The sequence below is a fragment of the Aythya marila genome (assembly GCF_965140915.1).
Source record: "Aythya marila genome assembly, chromosome: 5".
In the NCBI taxonomy this organism is placed as follows: Eukaryota; Metazoa; Chordata; class Aves; order Anseriformes; family Anatidae; genus Aythya; species Aythya marila.
The window spans coordinates 48,834,129-48,854,527 of NC_139046.1; the positions used below are offsets into that span (position 1 = coordinate 48,834,129).

General features: G+C 38.2%; 1 protein-coding gene across 1 annotated transcript in view; it reads right to left on the reverse strand.

Moving 5' to 3' along the window:
* Positions 1 to 867: 867 nt before the first annotated feature.
* SLC1A2 (solute carrier family 1 member 2) overlaps positions 868 to 20,399 on the reverse strand; it is an 84,033-nt gene continuing 64,501 nt past the window's right edge. Inside the window, exons 6-11 of the mRNA XM_082760654.1 lie at positions 19,231 to 19,357; positions 16,863 to 17,096; positions 12,924 to 13,118; positions 10,226 to 10,360; positions 4,513 to 4,744; positions 868 to 953 (exon numbers count right to left, since the gene is read on the reverse strand). Coding sequence (XP_082616780.1) covers positions 879 to 953; positions 4,513 to 4,744; positions 10,226 to 10,360; positions 12,924 to 13,118; positions 16,863 to 17,096; positions 19,231 to 19,357 — 998 coding nt within the window. The 3' untranslated portion in view covers positions 868 to 878. The remainder of the gene's footprint in view (positions 954 to 4,512; positions 4,745 to 10,225; positions 10,361 to 12,923; positions 13,119 to 16,862; positions 17,097 to 19,230; positions 19,358 to 20,399) is intronic.

Genomic DNA, 20,399 nt, shown 5'->3' on the forward strand with positions numbered 1-20,399 from the left:
CTGAGCCCATGGTATTCTATATTTTGTACATCAGGCATTGGTTTAAGAACTATTACACCCTGCAATAATACTGCCTTGTATTATCTGATGCACTGTGGTCACAGAGCTGCACGGACCCATAATAAAATGGAGCTGCACCTGCCCTGGGACAGCTTACAAAAAATGTATCATATGTACATGCAAATCTAAGGTCTTGTCTTAATGTCAAGTATTAGTTGTACTAATCTAACAGAAGGTCTGGGATGATTTATTGGCTTCCATACGTTAACCTTGCCCCTGGATCTAAGTTCAGTCTGAAGTAGGCACAAAAGTTCAGTGCTTCCCGTGCCAGGTTCTTCTTATTATTATAACAAATAGAAATCTTTGTGGGCATTTTCAAAAGCTATTTTAGCCATGCAGTGCCAACTAGATCAGGTGTGTCACAAGAGTCACTGAAACACTTGGAGGTCTGCATGAAGTTATATTTATCTGAAACAATTTGTGACCCTGAGTCCCTGTAGTGAACTGTACTGGCACTGTGATCTTCCCATGTTGCAGCATTTACATTCTCTGCGTCTTGAATGAACGGGGAGGCGGGTGAGAGCACATTGCACTGCATGGAGTATTCTCCAGCTGCATCATCCAAACAGTAACACAAGGGAGACAGATGGTTACGGATCATTGTTTGGCAAAGATGCTACAATGACTTTATGAGATCTTTGCTAAGTTTCAGTTAAGAAATTAAGTAAGCAGAAACTGTAGATGTTAACTTTAAAAAAAAAAAAAAAAAAAAAAAAAAAAAAGAGAGAGAGAGAGAGAGAAATCTTCCTTAATCGTGGTATCTTTTACCAGAAGAGAGCTTCAGGGCTTATTAAAGATGGAGCTGGGAATCTCTTCCCTTAGTTTTCATGTTTCCACGGCTCTTCTTCAACCACACTGAAGTCTGCAGATTTGCCATTGGTTGCCAGTGTTACCTGCAAGTAATTATCATCAACAACCGACTTAAAGGCCAAGACACTTTTACAAGAAAAGTCATGACTTTTATATGGAAGATCATGATATTTACAGGAATTACATACACCATGCCTTATATATGCAAAATAAATTTATTCAGAATTCACAACACTCACAAATAGTGAGACAGTGAGACTCCTGTTCCTTTATTATATTGACTAGAAAACATTAGGAGTAGGAAAAAGTTCCATATTTTCTTAGCCTTTATTGTAGTTTTGTTTTTAATAAATGTTTCAGATTACACACCTATCTCCTATTGATTTTTCTGGGTTATTTCATAAATGGTTTTTGTTTGGTTATGTTTTTGTTTATTTGTTTTTTTTTCTATGTAGAAAGTTGTTATTTTTTTCAGTAAAATTCCCTCACAAAGCAAGATAGCTGATGCAAGGAAATAAAAAATGTGCAAGGCAGGAATAATCAAAGATATATATCTATACAAACTCACCTATAATTACACCACCTTTAAAGAAATAGAGGAAAAGATACGTTGTGAAAGCAATTTTCATTGTATAACTATTTCTTGTAGTATATAAGTATGTAAGATTATGCCTATAGTAGGGCCAAAAATTCATAGCAATGCTACGTTTGTCTCATACAAATTAAAGCAAATTGTCACTCTTGTTTGTAAAGATCCGTGCTACATTTTTTAGTTTATAAGTATGGTAGAAGACGTATAGTGATCTACCAACTCATGGTAAACACCGGCCAATATGTTGCATAGCAGAAATCGATATAAATAAATCCACACTTCAACAAAGATAGTGCCAGCCATAGTGACTTAAAAAAGGGAAGAGAAAAAGTAAAATACCAGTTTAACTTTATAAAAATAATCTAGATCTGCATAACTGTGAGAGAACCCTTCATTTAATGCCAAGTGGATGGCTCAACCTTTCCTAACTTACCTTATAGGTTAACATCCTCGGCTTCAAATGAAAACTTAAAGACACAGCTGAAAATCCCCATGCTGGATAAACTGGATGCATGGAAGCATTGGGACATGGAAATATGACAAAGTGCACTGATTTTCAAATAAAGTCAAGTTTTTCTTAGATAGTTGAAAGGGGAAATCATGCAAATACAGGAATGAACAGCTTTTTCAGAAATGAAAATCACATAGAGTCATGTGAAATGTGATAATAAAAAAAAAATACAAAAATATCATGCAGTAACAACCACTCTACCCCAATATAAAGGTACACTACTTATTAAAAATATACATTGACCATGCGAAATTATAAACTACCAGCACTATACATGGAGTATAATACAGAAAGTAAATAGAAAGGACATGCTAGCAGATTAGCTTTTCAAAACTGATCAGAGTTGCAGTGAACTTTTTACCCCACCAGTGCATTTGACAGGATGAAGATATTTCTCTTCACATTTAACAACTGGCTGTTTCAAATCCCCAAATCCTATACTGAGTTGCTTTTGCTACTCTAACACTTATCTGTAGACCACTTCAACATGATCCAAATGCTTTGCAAATGTCAGCATGCATTCATAGCTTATAAAGTGGACTGTAACATCACATCCTTTTGGCAGCTTGCAAACAGACAAGTGACCTGCTCAAAGTTGGTCTTGTGATCAATGCAGTAAACCCTGGTTCTTTTCACAAGTTTAAAAGTGCAAAGTGAGAGCCCAAGCAGAGAAAACCTAAAGCAACGGAAAAGGTAAAAACCCTTCAAGCTCATGCATCATTGGTCCCAGATTTCTATTAAAGGGTGTGCTTAGGATGACTTACTGCACAATACGTCTGTGTCTCTGAGTTAAACCAATGACTCAACTGATGGAATGATAAGAGAAACTGAAGGAGAAAAGAAAGTACAGTAAATACTGTATCAAAGAGTTACTACTTTCTAGTTTGGCTCGGATCTCTGAGAGACTGGAAGGAGATATTTTCAGTATGCAGCTCCACAAACCAATCAGATGTTTCAGAATGATCTGTGGTAGCTGAATTTCTCTTAAACTCACTGAAATTAGAATATTCTATTTCACTGAAAAAGTTTTCCAACATAAATATTCAAAATAATCAAAAAGTGAGTTGTTGGTGGTATTGCTTATTTTTAATGAGAATAAAATCTTTTATCGAATAAGATATTTGTTTTCAGTGAATCTCTTCCTTCCTTCAAGATTTTATCTCTTAAGTTTCCTTTCCTTTTCTGAGACATGCAAATTAATGACTTTTTAATTTGAGGCAAACAGGTATTCTCATTCAATTTTAAAATAATTTTTCTTTCATTTTTCTCACAGGAAAGAATAGGTTTGAAGAAGAAGGGAAGAGGCATATCAGAACAAAATGTTTGATTTCATTGTAAAAAATCACTTTATCAAAAATGTGGAAGATTTGGGGAAAAAAAAAAAAAAAAAGGAATAACTTGGATGATTTTTTGTGTTATTTTTCTTTGACTTTTTTTTTCCTGAATTCAGTATTTGTCCCCTAGAAATTCAGGTTTGTCCTGACATTATCTAGAAGTAAGCATTGGAAAAGAAGATATTCTAAAGAACATTTCCAGACAGGGTGGAAATAGGTGAAAGTGGTAGAACAGGACTTATATTTCCAATATATACAGTGATTTGCTACAGGACTTACTGTAGGTATTTACAGTTAGAAAGTGGCTCAGTTGTTTCAACTGAAAGATGCAAGAGAATCTGATTGGCTAAGGTAGGCTCGCTGTTTCACAGACCACTATATGTAAATTATATATATATATATATTTACATATATATATATAAATACTATGAAATTAAAAGATCCAGCTTGTTTTGGCCTCTTACTCCTCCTTTTCAATTAAAAACTTTCTCGACATTAAACTGCCCTGTCCTAGTGGTGGGTGCTTTGTAAACCTCTAGCCACTAGCCATCCCAACCATTTTCTCCTTCAACTGGTGGGGTTTCTCAAGCTCACTTTACTCTAATCAAGACATTATCATTACTATTAGTAATCCATGTTAGTTACAGCAAGGATTAGAGAGAAAATACGATATTCATGTCTTAATGACCCTGGAACAATGATGAAAGCAAAGCATAAGCATGCTGTATGAGTGCAGGAGCATTCTGATGCTAAAGTGCATTCAACACATCCATCTGAACAGCATATCATGGAAGGCAGTCAGCAAATGACTACACCTATATTTGGATTGCAGATACCCTTCATTTGAGTTGGCAAGTAAGTTCTTTGTTGCCAAAGAAAATTAGGTAAATGTCCATAGAAGGTGATGCCATGTTCTCGGTGTCTTGGCATATTCCATAATACGCTGCATCTTGCCTTTTCATATGTAAACAAGGTACATGATTTTTCTCCTCAAATGACAACTTTTAAGAAGAGAGCCAAAAAACATCTTTTGAACTGCTCAAACTCATTAAAAACGTCTGGGGTTCATGAAGCTTGTTGTCACTTTGTTATTTGCGGAACAATTTGAAAAATGCATGCAGGTTAAAAAATAAAATAAAAATAAAAATAAAATCAAACATGCAGTGCTATATACATGTCTCAATATCCATAAATGTGAAAGGTACCTTGCATTCATCTACTATGACTGAGTTGTGAGCTGCAAAAACACATTGGTTTGAGTTGTTTTCCCTATGATTTTTCATGTCGTCATAGATTGACTGAGTCTTGGTCATTTCAATGTCTTCGTGCCCTTTATGATGAGAATCAATGCTGTCAAGTTCTGCCTTGGAAAGGTGGTAGACGATGCCAGCACCGAAAGAATCCCCCACTACATTGACTGACGTTCTCATCCGGTCCCTACAAAAGAAGCAAAAGGCTGAATGGCATGAGAAGAAGAAAAAGTGGGGCCTGAAAGCCCTGTTAAAGTCACAGTTACTGCATTTATTTCAGAAAATTTAAGTCATCTTTGGAATAAAAAGATGGTGGCTTTCAAGTGAAATTGGAAAAGCTTGCTTTCCCATGGGACTTGTACAGACAGGAAGGATGTGCAAACTCCCATGTCCCAGCTGCTCACACTCATGGATTTTGGCAAGGAGCTTGCAGAGGGGACATAGCCAAACTGAAGAGCTGTGCTTCACTGAAATCTCCCCAGTGCCTGCTTCTGGAGCTGGAGGTTTCAGTGTCAGGGTGCCAGGCTCACATCATTGCCCTTTGTTTAATTTTAATTTATCAGCGCACTTAACTTACTTAACGCAGCCAGAGAAAAGGGTTTTGGATCTGATGAAGTGTTCTGATTGCTGGGACAGATTAACAAATGGCCTCTCCCCTTACTCTCAGCAAGCACACAAGCACACTACTGGGAAGAAATGCCTGAAATATCTCCATAAAGCTCAGGCCATCGTAGCTCCTCTCCTGGCATCATCTTTACAGATGGTCATCTGTCAGCATGGCAGCATGCCCGCCCACATGACCATATGCCAGCACTCAGCAGATGAGCCAGCCAAATATAGGTCACAGCCTACAAAATGATGAGCCCGTGACAGCACTCCAGTAGCAAGTGCCCCTCACTGTGCACAGGTGCCAGAGGCCCACGTGCTCCAATACAGAGAAATACGTCTCTTGGCACTTCCCGACAGACTGACGTCGGACAGATGTGCTGCCTTACTCCTGCCTTGTGTTTACAGTGTGACTCTATCTGCCGGCAGTGAAGTCATGGTTGTGGATTTTCCCTCATTGCAGAGTTCTGCCCAAAACCTCCCAAAAAAGGTCAATGGTCTTGCAGAGAACTGCAGGACTGTGAGCTCCTGCTATCTTTCCTACCACAGACAGGCTGCATTGCACAATTTGAAATTGTTTAAACCTGCCAGCTAGATGTGAAGAGCTAATGGGTTTGGTGTTATATGTTAGCTGAAGCAGACCATTTTTATTTTTAACCAAAAGGAAAAAAAAATCCATAGAAGAAAAACATCCTTCCAGTTTTGCTTCACATGAATGAAGTGCTTTACAGATCTCATCCCATGCCTGTGAAGAACATTTTAAAGCCAAACAGAGTTGCAGAATAGGAAAATATGACTTTCCAAGAGTTACTTTTAATTAAGACTATCAAATATACTGTACCCTGCCATACAGCTCCGCAAGAACACCTGCTTAATTTTCATTTGTATGAGTACCATTAAATTCTGAAAGGATGCATTGATGCCAGATACGGGAGGGATAGCGTAAAAGTTGCCCAAAAAATGAGGAGGAAAGAATACATAAATATAATTGAGGCATGATTCAAATTTTGAATGGGTCATTTGAGGATATGTTTCAGCCCATATTCATGAATTACTAGCCAAGAGATTCAGCAACACAAACTGCACACTACTGCAGAACATCCTATACTGAGTGAGCTGAAGTAAACAAACTTTCTTACAACCAGACAAAATCTCAGCTGTCAGGAATCAGCACCAACGTGCCATTGACATCTTTTGGGGCTAAGGACACCTTGAAGAGAAGCAAGAAGACTGTATTTACTCTTCTGTTAAAAAGAGTCCACCAAATAATTCCAGCAATGCTGGAACGATGTAAACAAAATTAATATAGGAAAGCTGCAGTCTAGTCAATTGCCCAATACAGCTACTTCTGTGCTGTCCATAACAGATCCCAAGAGGAACAATGGGAAGGAAAGTCAAAGTTCTCTCTCAAAAGCCAACTCAACATCTGGTAAGAATGTGCTTAGGAATTACTGGGAAGAAATCCTGATAAATATTAATGCCCGATTTCCACCAACTGGCATAAATAAGAACTGGAAGCTTGCCAACATTGGCAAGAGGAATAGAAAGAAGAGGAAATGTAACAGGCCCTCTTGCCATTAATGTCATAGTATCTAAATAGTAATCTTCTATGCAAAAAAGGTGCTTCTGCTCCCTGAAAGCTTGAAAACCCGGTGTATCAACCTTACTAGATTTTGGAAAGGAGATTAAAATCTTAGCACACTCGCTAAGACAAAGAGTTGGTGAGGTGTTTAACTTGCCTTACCTTTAAGCTGTTGTAGGAAAGAGCTCTGGTTTTCTACAGTTTAATTCAATTCATTTGAGGCCTGTTTGTAACATTAGATGTTGACTAGGTACAAATGTTCTGAATTTAGATCTAAGCCAAGGAACAAAGTGAGAACTCAAGCAATCTTTTTCCGAACTACTGAACAAAGGTAGATGCTTTAAATACTGGAATGGCCGCCCAAGCCCATTTTCTCTAACTCCTCTTTCCTCACTGCAAAATACCACTGTATTTGAGGTTGGGCAATGGTATTTGCTAAGCTTGTCAGTCTCCCATTTGGAAGGTAGCCAGCTTCTAGCTGGAGCAAAAGAAGCTTGTTTCATTCCAGCTGTTGCCATATAATTACTATCCTATTAAATGTCACTGCTGTGCTGTACTTAGTTTTAAACTGAGAAAACTGTGAGAGTTGTGAAATCTTGGGAAACTTGCCTGGTGAAAAAACTCACTCTGTATGTATGCGTGGGAGGGGGAAAGGTTTAGCAACCTAATCTCTAGATATTGGAGAGGCTTGAGAAGAAATCGATACAGAAACCTTCTGGCTCCAATTTGAAGGAGAAACTGCCAAGTTTAAGGCCAATGAAAAGTCAGCTTTGTGTTGTACCATGACCAACTCTTGCAAAGCTGGTTTTGGTAAGACTGCAGTTTCAGATGATGGCGGTATTGTAAAATCAATTGATGTTCTGATAGTTTCTTTCATTGGCAATATTTAAAATCGTACAAAATTGGCCATTTTGGACATTTTTGAAACTTTCACTAACTGGAATTCAAACGCTATAAACAGAACTGTTCCAAAATATTTCTGCTTGTTCCAGAAAAGTGGCTAGAATAAGGCCTCAAAGGTTTTCTTAACTTTCTCTTCTACATAAATACTGCTGTAATTTTGTTTCATGATCTAAAGAAATGGAAGAATGAAATGTTTGTAAGTAAAGAAAACTCATTTTTATGACTTTTTATTTTAGATATTCATAGATCTGGTTTGTATGCCTAAAAGCTCGTTCAAAAGTTGGTTTGTTTGTCCCTTTTTAACATCACCAATGTGAGCAACATCTTTTGCATATCTCATTAGACCATCATGGCTGCCACAACACAACCACTAGAAGATGGAAAACAAAGCTATTACCCCTTGACATATACTAATTAGCATCACACTTTCACCAACAAACTTGGTCTTAACTTCACAGCACTAGTGGCATGACAAAGAGTTTTACATCTCCTTTTTTATCTCTTTTCCCTTTTCCCTCTATCTTTCACTTTTGAGTCACTCTGGAATTGCACTGCTGATTGTCAGGCCATATGGATCCAAAACCAACCTTATTAGCTGAAAGGTTCTTTGTTTGGCATTTCTTCTGGAAAGATACCATAAAATATTTTTTTCAGGAGTGCTTTCTTTCAATCTAGCCTTCCTATACTTACATTCACTGCTGCTCCAGCTCCACTGTACGGACGTTTTTATTTCTCTAAGCAGGGCTGCATTAGCCAGGGGTCACAATTCCCAAGCTGAGCCTGAAATACAACAGCTACTACTGGATCACAGCTGCTGGTAACTTACAGATCTGAGGTTTGCTACTGTGGGCAGAGCTTCTCAGTCCACAGGAATATTTTTAAATGACATTTCCCTACAATAACAAAACAAAACAACAACAACAAAAAAAAAAAAAAAAAAAAAAACCCACAGGCTCCTTTTGCACATTCCTCTACCAGCTGCAGAAACCTACCTATTTGTCTCACTTTGAGAGCCAGTAAAAATATACACTTAAAATGAGCATCCACTTCCCTTTTGCAGTGCTCTTACCAGCTGCAGATTCCTACACCACTTTCCTATTTTCAGCCATGACCTCATAAATTTAACAAACCCACAGAATATCACATTTTTTCCCTTTGCCAGCTGTACTCTGACGGCTGAACCTGCCTCATTTTGCCATTCTGAGTCATGATATCATCATATTCATTTATATATAAAATATGTAAGTCATCTTTTCCCTTTGCCTTCCCAACCTGTAAGTTCCTCTTTCATTTTTATCTGAAGCAGAAAAGGAGCTGTGTGCTATTTGTCACAACTCAGTGACAAGACAGATAATAATAGATACAGTTCAGAAGTCATGTCAGGGGATTGACCAAGATCGTGAATTCTTCTCAATAAGTTAAAAGATAATGACAGGGGAAAAAAAAAAAAAAAGAATCTATTTCATCTTAACATTTTCAACATTTCTATTCCTTCTTGCATAGTTTTAGTAGTGTATCTGATTGAAAGCTACCACAAATGAGCAGCTGAGGCTGCAAGTGTAGGAGAAAATGCACAAATAGTACAGAAAACTTACATTTCCCCTTCCTGGCACCACAGCTGGCACAATAGAAAAATACTTCTTTACTATATAAAAGTATATTGAGGGAGAGATGGCTGTTGAGCAGAATATTCTGTGCTGTAGCAGTACAGGACAATACAAAACCTCCTAAAGACAAGAACAACTTAGTAGGCTACTGAGTCACTGTTGGCTTTGCATAGGTGATGGAAAGATGTCTACAGTGTCAAATGACAACACAAGAAAAGATATGGCATAGCATATACTTTGTATTTACAGCTTCTGTATTCATATGTTGAACAACAAAAGCTTTGGACAACTATCCGTGGGTTAGCTGTTTCTTGTCAGAAGACTAGCAATGGCACTGAAACCATTTGGTTTGATGGATGGACATGGATCTCAAGTCCTTGAAAATGAAAATTGGGCTTTCCAGTTTGAAGGATCTGTCAGTAAAACCAGGCTGTGGAATGACCTTCATTCTTCTAGTTTGCCTTCTGATTTTTTTCTTTATATCCTGCTCTATAACAGTTTCTATCTTCAAAGCATTTTAGTTTCTTATGTACAAAAAGAAATTTAACTTCTCCACTATAAGCTCAACATTTTATAATACAAATGCCCAAATTCCCCAATAACATGTGACAGCATGGTTTTGGAACCCCCTATTCAGCATTTATCCTTTATTTTAGCATAGAACTATAAGAAAAAGAAAGATGAAAATAGAGATCAGAAAACTGCAGTTGATCTATGTCTGTGAAAGGGTGGTTTCATTAAGAAGATTAAAATATATGAACATGGGCCCAAGGCTCATACAAGAAGACGGTTCACAGAAACAGACTTCGGTAGTTCTGTAATATTTTGTATCACCCGAGATGCCTATTTCCTTCTTTGCTTTATCTGTAGAGGAAATTCTTAGAGTTCTTTAAGATCACTAGGTGAAAAACATTACAGACAAGCATTCACTATTTTTTCTGCATCAAGCAGTGGAGTCACCATAACTTACAAAAGCCAGTCAACAGCAACAAGCAAACTGATGTCCTGGGTAGGGAGACCCACTGCAGTAAGGATCAGAAGCATAGTGACGAGTCCCGCACTGGGAATACTGGCAGCTCCAACACTTGCAAGGGTGGCAGTCAAACTGCAAAAACAAAAATCAAGTGGGAGTAGCAGGAAGGGAAACATATACTTTCATTGCATACTCATGTGATCAATAGGAAGGTCTTATTTTTAATGAGTTCTTCCCTTAAAAGAGAGTACAATAAACCATGGCAAATTTAGGCCATAATTTTTCATGCTTGTGTTCTTCCAAAAATACTTATCTTGGGGAGGCCATTTGGGGGTTGTAGTGAGAACTATGAGAGAGTTTTTAGACAGTTTTAAATTCTGTAAGTTGGTTACAACTTTCAAATGTTTGGCCTGGAGTGTGTTTTTTTATTTGTTTGTTTTGTTTTGTTTTGCTTTCTGATTTCTACCAACACATTAGTGAATGGGTTATTGAATCCTGAGTTTTGGTCATGTAGACTTGCTGCAGTTTGGTAGCTACAGGCTGAATTTTCAGGGCAGTTCATTTACGTTTATTTTATGGTACCTGAACACTGAATTGTAAGACAATGGTTGAGAGAAAGTGGTTATTATTGAGTGCAGAAGAGTAAAAGTCATTGTATCCAAATCCTATAGTACAAGCCAGTAGTGTACCAAGCCTAGATACAAATAACCCTACATAAAAATGCAAAATTCTTCTGATTGTTTCATAAATCCAAAACTGTACTTGCTCCAGCCTCTCTTCTTTTCTTGACGAAGACCAATAGAGTGAATGTCAATGTTCCAAATGCTGAACTTTGTAAAAAATATAACGTAGATCATAACAAATATCAACATCACAGGCCAATACTATGCAGAATGGAAAGCAAATTTGTCAGAGAATAAGCCAAGAGGAGGAAAAAAGGAAGAAAGGAGAAGGAGAAGGAGGAGGAGGAGGAGAAGAAGGAGGAGGAGGAGAAGGAGGAGGAGAAGGAGAAGGAGAAGGAGAAGGAGGAGGAGAAGGAGGAGGAGAAGGAGAAGGAGAAGGAGAAGGAGAAGGAGAAGGAGAAGGAGAAGGAGAAGGAGAAGGAGAAGGAGAAGGAGAAGGAGAAGGAGAAGGAGAAGGAGAAGGAGAAGGAGAAGGAGAAGGAGAAGGAGAAGGAGAAGGAGAAGGAGAAGGAGAAGGAGAAGGAGAAGAAGTATTTGTGAGTTTACATCCAGGTTGTTTGAATATCTCCAGTATCACATGCTGAGTTTGGCAGACAAAACCTAATAACTTCCCATTCATTTGTGTTGGTACCTAGAGGGATAGTTCTTGTCATATCGTTGCAGCAAAAATGTGCTGTTACATGAAGAGGAGAATGAATGTTTTTCCTACAGATACCCCAGAGGTGCCTGCTGCTTAGTATATGCAAGTCACGAGTTGGTGAGCCCAGCCTTATAATAGCGGGGTCAGACAGCTCTAGTGAGTCAGCACCTCAGAGGTACTGAGGGGAAAAGGAGTAATTGTGCTTCAGGCTTAGCAAATCTCCTGGCCAGCATCTGATTCCTGACTTTAATTGCCCTGATCTTATTTTGGTTTAAAGAGTAGCACCTCTAAAATTACTGTTCTCATTTTCATCAGGAGATATGAGTCACTAGGGTCTAGCATTTGCCTTCATTAGAAGCAGCACTGCACCTTTTAGAAACCTTGGTTTTTCTACTTTAGGGGCTGAGGCAAGAGGTAAAGAAATGGAAAATGTGCTGATAATATAGCTGGGTAAGAAACATAGAATTATACTTCCCTATGCAGGAGTTTCTTTAGTGCTAAAAAGGTTTAATAAAAGAAAAGTTGGGTGGGTGGGTGAAAACTACAGGAAGAAGGCAAACTTGGCAGCCATCACTTGTGGTTTGCATTTTAACTATTCAAAATGTTAGACCTGGTGTTTTCATCGAGTTTTCCATTGTACATTAACTTTAGCTGCAGCAGTCATGACTTTGCCTTTGTTTTTTATTAGTCACTACATCTAATGAGTCTTAAAACTCCATTACAGTAAACAGTCTTCAATCACTCTTACCCATTTTGAATGGGTACTTTCTTTGTCTTTCTAAAAATTCAGCCTTGTCCTTAATACGATGATTTGAAATGAAAAGATTACAGCCAACATTCTCTGGGTTAGAGAGAAAAAGCCCGAGTGTGCTTAGACCATGCAGCAGGCAATCTCACTCTCAGGATGCTTTATAGTCAGCCCATTGTTTTTTACTGTTTACAGAAGTCACAGAAAAAGAAAAAAAATATGCACACACACACAAAACAAGACATAGATAAATTTTTAGGTATATTTTTCTCTTCCAGTGTTTATAAACAGGTACATTCTAGAAAGTTAATGCCCCATATATCACTTGGGGCAACCCTCTGTACTAAAAGAAGGCACAGCATTGGACAAAGCATGCTGAATTTCATCATGTATTGTCAACTGCAAAACTGCATAAATCACCACCAGTGTGCATTGAGGCTGCAAATGATGGAAAATTTGCATCACTAGAGAGCCAAGACCCATGTATATTACGTTCCTTTGCATATCATTATTACAAATCCATGTGTTTCATAGCAGTTCCCACAGCCACTGAGAAGACATCCAACCCAAAGCTTCACATTTTATAGTCTTTAGAAATAAAGCTTATGAGTGTTTTGAACTGACCTCACAGTAACTATCTGGCCTCCATCCAGCTCAATTCCATTCATCTGTGCTATGAAGATGGCAGCCACAGCCTCATAAAGGGCAGTTCCATCCATGTTAATTGTTGCTCCAACAGGAAGAACAAACCTTGTTACACGTTTATCAATGCCTAGATTTTCTTCAAGACACCGGAATGTGACAGGTAATGTTCCAGCACTGAAGGAAAGAAAGCAAATAAGTACAGAAGACAATGTTATAATATAATATATACATGAGGGAGCAAAGTCAAATTCTGCTCTCTGTGTTTACACTTTCTACTTGTACTTTCAGCTGTGATTCAAGCTATCTTGGCCAATTTTTCAATTACATCTACATTTAGCTGGAGGTGGGACTGAGGCCAAGACACAAACATGACTCAAGGAGGGATGAGAGCTTGAGAGATTGTAGATGAAGCTTTCAGACTCCTCAATGAGTTATTTCTTGCATTTTGTTCAAAAAGACCAGTTCCAGATGTTTTCTGGTGGACAGAACTACATGCAAAGGGACAAATATTTCTTTGAGTGTAAATTTGCTCTGAAGGGATAAATCAGTGCTGCATCAAGGAACGAAAAAGTCAGGCAAAAGCATACACAGCCCGTGCAGTTCCCAAACATTGGAGGACAGGAAAGGATATGAAACATGGTTGGAGGATAAGAAAAGAAAGGAAAGACGGCTGGAAAAGGGAACGGCTCTTTGCACAGATCCACAGTGCATTGCCTTTGTGGGAATGGTTAAGGCTATTACATTAACTTCCTTAAAGTAAAACTCCATCTAAAAATACTCTTGAAAGCAGAACATACTCTCTGTATGATTATTACTCCCTGTAGATGCAAATATCTTCTACTTCCCTTCCCTAGCAGGTCTGCCTGCCTCAGGCAAAAGACTTGCTGCAACAAGTATGAAAGCCACACAGGAGCATGTTTTGGTTCCTTTCTTTTCCGTGTTATCTCTGAGGTCAAGTCCACCACTAAATGAAGTTGGTTGCTGCCTGAAAAGCTGTTCTGAAAACAAACTTGACCTGGGGAAATTCCTTTTAATTGGTGTTTCATACAGAAGCAGCTGGAGCACATCTGTTGTGGCTTATTAGAGTCTTCATCTGAGTTGGCAGAATTTCTCAAAGGCCTTCACCATTACATACCACTAATGCTGGTGTCATTGCCCCTAAAAATACTATTTTTCTTATAAAGGAGTAAAGAACTAGACTCACCAAATTTTCTCTGATAATACTTACAGCATATTGTTTCTAGTGCCTTGTAACTTCAGAGTCTTTCCAACTCTTTCATTCATCCATTACCAGAGAGATGCTATTGGGTACAAAAACTGTCATCTTTCCATTTTACAGATAATTAAACCAAGGAAAAGGCAGACTGAAGGATGATTAGGTACCTAACTATAAATATGTAGTGCCCTAATAAATGTCTTCAGTTATCTGGAACAAGCACATGAGATTGATATACATCACATGAGATTTATTGGAAACTCAAACCCTTCTATACTGGCAGACAGACCTAAGTCACTTTTTAAATGACTCCTTGTTCCACTTCTCTGGAAACAGGACTTAGAAGACATAAGCTTGTAGATCCCCATCTTGTACTCAAACGATCAGACCATCCTTTGTTCAGAGAGGTGATTTTTTTTTTGCAGTTGCCAATAAACCAGATACACATTACCATTCATTTGTTCTAGCATCTTTAGAAATATATTTGCATTTAGGATTTATTTTACTGTGGTTTTAATTGGAGTTAATCAAGCGTTGAAAATTCTGCGTTTTTTAGCCAAATCAGAGAATTTATAGTTTCTAAAAGCAATGTAGTATTCCCCCATAGGTTAACTCTAGCAGCTATATTTATAGTAAATAGTGGAAAATATCTGGTGAGTCATTAACTAATGTTTGCTTGTCAATTTTCAAGTCAGTTCCACGATCACTTTGCCTTCTACATTAAAGCTGTTCCCACATCTTATTAAAAGAGAAATAGAAGTAGTTGACTGACACACATTGAAATCCAGTCAGATAAGTTTCTTTTTCTTCAGAAATACAAATCCCACCTTACCTTTGCTTTCACAAATGAGATCATCAGCACAAGGTGTGTATCAGCCATAGGTTAACAGTGTTGTAATGAACCCTGGCTGGCTCAGCAGGCAGGGACTGCAAGTATCTGCAAATATATGCATATATCTTGTGTATCTCCAAAGATATGCAAATATCTTCCCCCTTCAGTTCTGCCACCATGAGCAAGGACAGGTTTGCAGACCATGGAGACAAGGTTTCTTTATTAAAAGAGCACAGTAAATAGATGCCTTCCATGGTTTCTCAGCCTAGCCAAACAGAGGGCCTTAATAGGTTCCTGAATAGAAATAATTTCTGGCTCCCCAAGGTGCCAGGTTAGACTGTATGATGGTGACTGTTGTCATGTGGTGATCTGCCTGTGGAGCTACAAACTGGTCCACTTCCAGTCCTTCAGTAATTCAGATCTCAACAGCAGTCAGGTGGTAAACGTAGCACCCAGATAAATCCATAAGCTGGAACCATTTAGAATCCCCTACATTGTTCCATTGTGATCCTCCAGCAGGAAAAAAAAAAAAAAAAAAAAAAAAAACTTCATACTGAAAAAACAAACCTGAAAATGTTGTGTATGCACACTGCAAAATGTTAATGAAAAATCTAGGTGGAAACTTGAATATTCAAGTGCAGAAAAGCCTTAGGAAAATTGTGATTTAGTCAAACTCCAGGCCAGACTGCATCTCCTATAATGTCACGGTGTTTATGAAAGAACTGCAGAATTACTGAGGTTGGAAGGCACCTCTGGAGCTCACCTATTCCAGCCACTTGCATCAATGCAGAGGCATCTAGAGTAAGGTACACAGACTGTGCCCAACTGAGATTTGAATATCTCCAGGGATGTTCCACAAATTCTCTGGGTAACCTGTGCTCCACCACCACCTCAGTAAAACAGATTCTTCTGTTCAGATGGAATTCCTTGTGTTTTGATTTGTGCCCACTGCCTCTTGTCCTATCACTGGGTACCACTGAGAAGAATCCTCCTCCATCTTCTCTACACCATCCCATCAGATATATATGCACATCAGTGATGTCCCCCCAGAGTCTCTCATCCAGCAGAGCAGTTTTAACCCAGAAGCAGATGAGTTACTGTTCTGTTGAGGTGTTCCTGAAGTCAAGATGGCTCAGGATTTTTGATGGTCAGTTTTGAATTTGGTTTTGTTGTTTTTACCTTTCCAATTGTAACAAGTTCTTATTTTCTTCAGAAAGAAAGTGTTTATTGAGGAAAAACATTTATTATAAAATATACTATTTCACTGGAAAAAAAAATATCAACAGACAATCTGCAGGTTGCCCCAATGCAAAGCATCAGTTTATTACTGAGAGTTATTCACTTGCCTACCCCATTTTCTGAGACTGGTCTGTGTGTTACCAATGAGTCTAATATGCTCAGATTGTTACTAAAGTCGCCTTGTTCTGCTAAATTGGATGAAAGAATAAAGTGAAGGTTATAGTAACACCTTGCCACTGTTTGGGAACCAAGTTCTGTTAAGCCTAATATGCACAGATTTTTTTTTGCATAGAGTTTTTAATATATGCATGATTTTTTTTTCCAAAGAGAAAAGGTCTTGGATGCACTGAAATCTTCACTGAGATCAGCAGATACACACAAATCCTACAACCCCACTACAGCCTCTGCTGCCTACTACCATGATACTTCAAAACAGGAAGCAACTGGTAGCCACAGGACACCTTCATCCATTTATTTCATAAATGGAAAAAAAAAATTAAAAAAAAGTAATTTTTATTCAATGGCATAAAATGATTTTACTGTGAAGGTCAAAACAGCAGATTTATCACTTCTAAACAGCATCTAATAACCTGCTAAAAAAATTAATAAAGGTGTTATTTCTTTAGTGTACCTGGAAGCTGTGCCTAGTGCTGTGATCCATGCCTGGAAAATCCCAGCAAGGAATGAAAAGGGGCTTTTCCTCGTTATCACAAAGTAAAGCAGAGGCAGGAAGATCCCTCCATGGATGACAAGACCCACAATCACTGTTACCATGTACATGCCAAGTTGTCTAGCAACTACTTCTAAATCCTTGATTGCAATGATTTTTCCACAGATGAGGCAAGCAATGCCCAAAGGGGAATACCTGGAGAAAGAGAACAAGCATAAACAGAACTGGTCTTTGCAGCATGCAGTCATAAAATTAGTGCTTAATATAGACTGGAGACAGACTAGGGGCTTCCCAGGCTCAACTCTGAGAACCAGGCCAGGAAGTGATGGAAATTCAATGGATAGCTTTCACACCTCTTTTAAAAACACTGCCCATTTTCAGCAAATTCCACATCTACTTTATTTTATTCTATTGCACTGAATGGAATATGCATTTTCCTGAATAGCCTTTGATCCTGGAATAACATCCTATGATAACATGATAATGTTATACAGGCTTGTACCATTATGCAGAGTACTGCAGTAGTTGTTTTTAGTTTGTGACTTTGAAAATTCATTGTTCATCTGGTTTCAGGGAGTTGTTTAATTTGTTTCAGCTAAACACCATGCTCCTGAGAGTGTTGTTAACTGCTGGAGTTACCACAGGAGTTCCAGCTCTTGGTGCAGAGAAGTCATAAACCAAACAATGTAATTCTGCATGAAAAAGTGCAGTTGTCTTTATAAACACACACACACAGAAGCTGCTTCTAGCCACGGCATTTCTTTAACAATTCTAGACAGAGGTGAACAAGTGGAGCTCCCAGCACCTATCTCATTCGTTGAGAAAAGAGAAATAAAAAGCACATCAGTAAAAAACAAAACAAAACAAAAAAAAAAGTGCAGTGAATTTCTTGAAATGTGAATGGCTTCCTGCCATTGCAACACTGACCACTACGGAAACTTTATAACTTCAGTAAGGCATTAAGTCTTGGGCGTACCAACTGGTGCTAAGAGAAGTAAGAGTAAATTCTCGCTCTTGTAGTGTTATGAGAGTATAGTCACTGTCTCTCTCCCTGTACAGTCGAAAGCAGCAAATTACAATAACTACTGAAAGAAGAAGAGCTTTGTGATTATAAGCAACTGCCTTTTTATGTGGCAAGATCCCCTATAGAAAAGCAGAAGCATAACAGGAATATAACAGGAATCATTGCTTCAAGTTCTTTTGTTTGACGCATTTCCACATCTGCATCACTCTTCCTACCTGCATCACTCTTGCATAAGATATTCTTTGAAACACTCATGATGCTAAAGGTTCATGCTTTGGGCACCCTTCTCCCTTTTCTATAAACTTTACCTATCTAAAGCCTCATAGAAAAGATAGATTGCAGCCTTGTGACTCATGGAATAATTTCCAGGGACACCTGGGAATCACAGGAAGCAGTGAGCCAGGACACATGCATTGTATTGGAGTGGCTACTTCTGCTCTTAAAAGACCTTGGAGGTGCCAAAGGTAGTAGTATGATGCCACATGCAGCAATGTGCTTATATGTTCTGAAAAACTGGTTTTGTGTGATCTGGACAGGTTTGGCACTGTGTACAAATAGCTCTGGGGAAGCCCTCAGAAGAAACAGAGTGAGAGAGAGAGTGAGAAAGAGAGAGAATCCCCTTCCAGAAATGTAAACAAGGGCTCAGTCTTAATTGGGTAAGTCACTCCCTTGAAGGCAAGCCAGGTCCCGTTATTACAGATGGGTGTACTTCAAAAACAGGATGGGTACCTTCCAGTGACCCCACTGCTGTGAGCCTCAAAAACTCAAGTTCTGCAGAAACTAGGGGGGGAGGAGCTATACATCACTGAAAGCCACTGGAATTTTATTTGCTGGTAAAGTATTTTTATTACAGAAGACAGCAAATAAAGTATGTCTTCAGGCTTCTTTGTAATTATACCTTCTAGCTAATATCCTGGGATTATGCTAACCTCCCAGGAAGATTTGGATGTTCTTAATGTGGGGCGGTGTTGTATGCTTAGGTACCTGCTATATAGTGAACTTCAATAAGAAATGTGGCATTTGAAGGTCTTTGCCGGTACCTGCATGCCTTGGATTTTAGTAAACAAAGAACAAAACCTGTCATCTTCAGAAATATTTCAAAATCATTCCTAAATAGTCCTCAACAAATAGAAATAAAGCTGTTCTGGTTCTAACATAGCGGTTAAGGCTTTAAAAACCCAAGTATTTCATTCCATTGTTTACAAACAAACCGTGTTCACAACATGCTATATAAGGGTCTTGTAAGATTATTTAAATCTTTTTTTGTTGCTGTTGTTGTTCTAGAAGATAGGAGTTTGAACTTACCACATGATCATAGTTACTAACTTCATTACAATCTCATTCAGAATGTTGAAGAAATCCACCATCATCTTGGCTTGTTCTCCCATTTTCCCCATAGCAATGCCAAAAGCAATAAAGAATCCTATCAAACCTATAGGGAAAAAAAAAATGCAACACAAAGAAAAGCAAGTAAAAACACATTTTTAGAAAGTTCTTGTACCTAATCAATGTCTTCATACTACCTGCTAATCAATTTTGCAGAATGATTATAGTGCATTCCACATCTCTTCGGTCTTTTTAACATGATCTCACCCTCAACTTTCATGATCATATTCAGAAGAACATCCTTTACTCTAATATTTTACTACATTCCAATTGAAATTGGAACTATGTCGAACTATGTTTTTTTCTTTTTTTCTGAGTTGATCTGATCAGTAAAAAAATACCTATACCCTAATCTTTTCAGTGCCATGCAATTGCTAGAAACCTCATAGCCCCTGGCAAATGGGAGAGTCAACACAGCACCGCACCACGACTGTTCTTTGTTGCTAAAACAGTCACTAGAGACCAAAAGCATTTTTGGCAAGCTTTAAAAAAAAAAAAATAAATGGCAGAGTCAACCTACAGACTAGTCAGTTTTGTAATTTGAAGTCCCAGAACACACTTTTCACAGGCCAGGGGTACCCACCTTAAATGAAGAAGGTAGGGGTGGGAGGAGAAGGTGGGTACTGCACTTTAAGCTAAACCACACAGAATTCATATTAAACAGATTGCCCTCACTGAAACCAGCATCAGTGGATATCTAATAATAGATTCAGTATGAGTAGGATTGGACCCCAACATTTAAATGACTAAGTTATGATAATATGTCAGACTGTTAGACTTTCAGTGTGCCTGTCATGTATTCCTTTTGAGCTGTGTCTCCAAAGCTAACCTTTAGCTTCCAGCAATTTTCAGTGTCCAGAAAGGAATTGTTGGCTTTGAGGGTAAACTTTCAAACACAGCATGAGTTCAGTATTATCAAATGTGTGAATCAATCTGGGAAATTCCTGAGGAAAAACCCATCAGGATACAAAAGCATTCTAAAGAAGGGAATTTTAGCTACCAGTATTCTGGGAAAAGACACCCTGTCCCATATCTTCACATTGGGTTTAACATCTTTTTTTTTATTATTTTAAATATCCATTCCACTG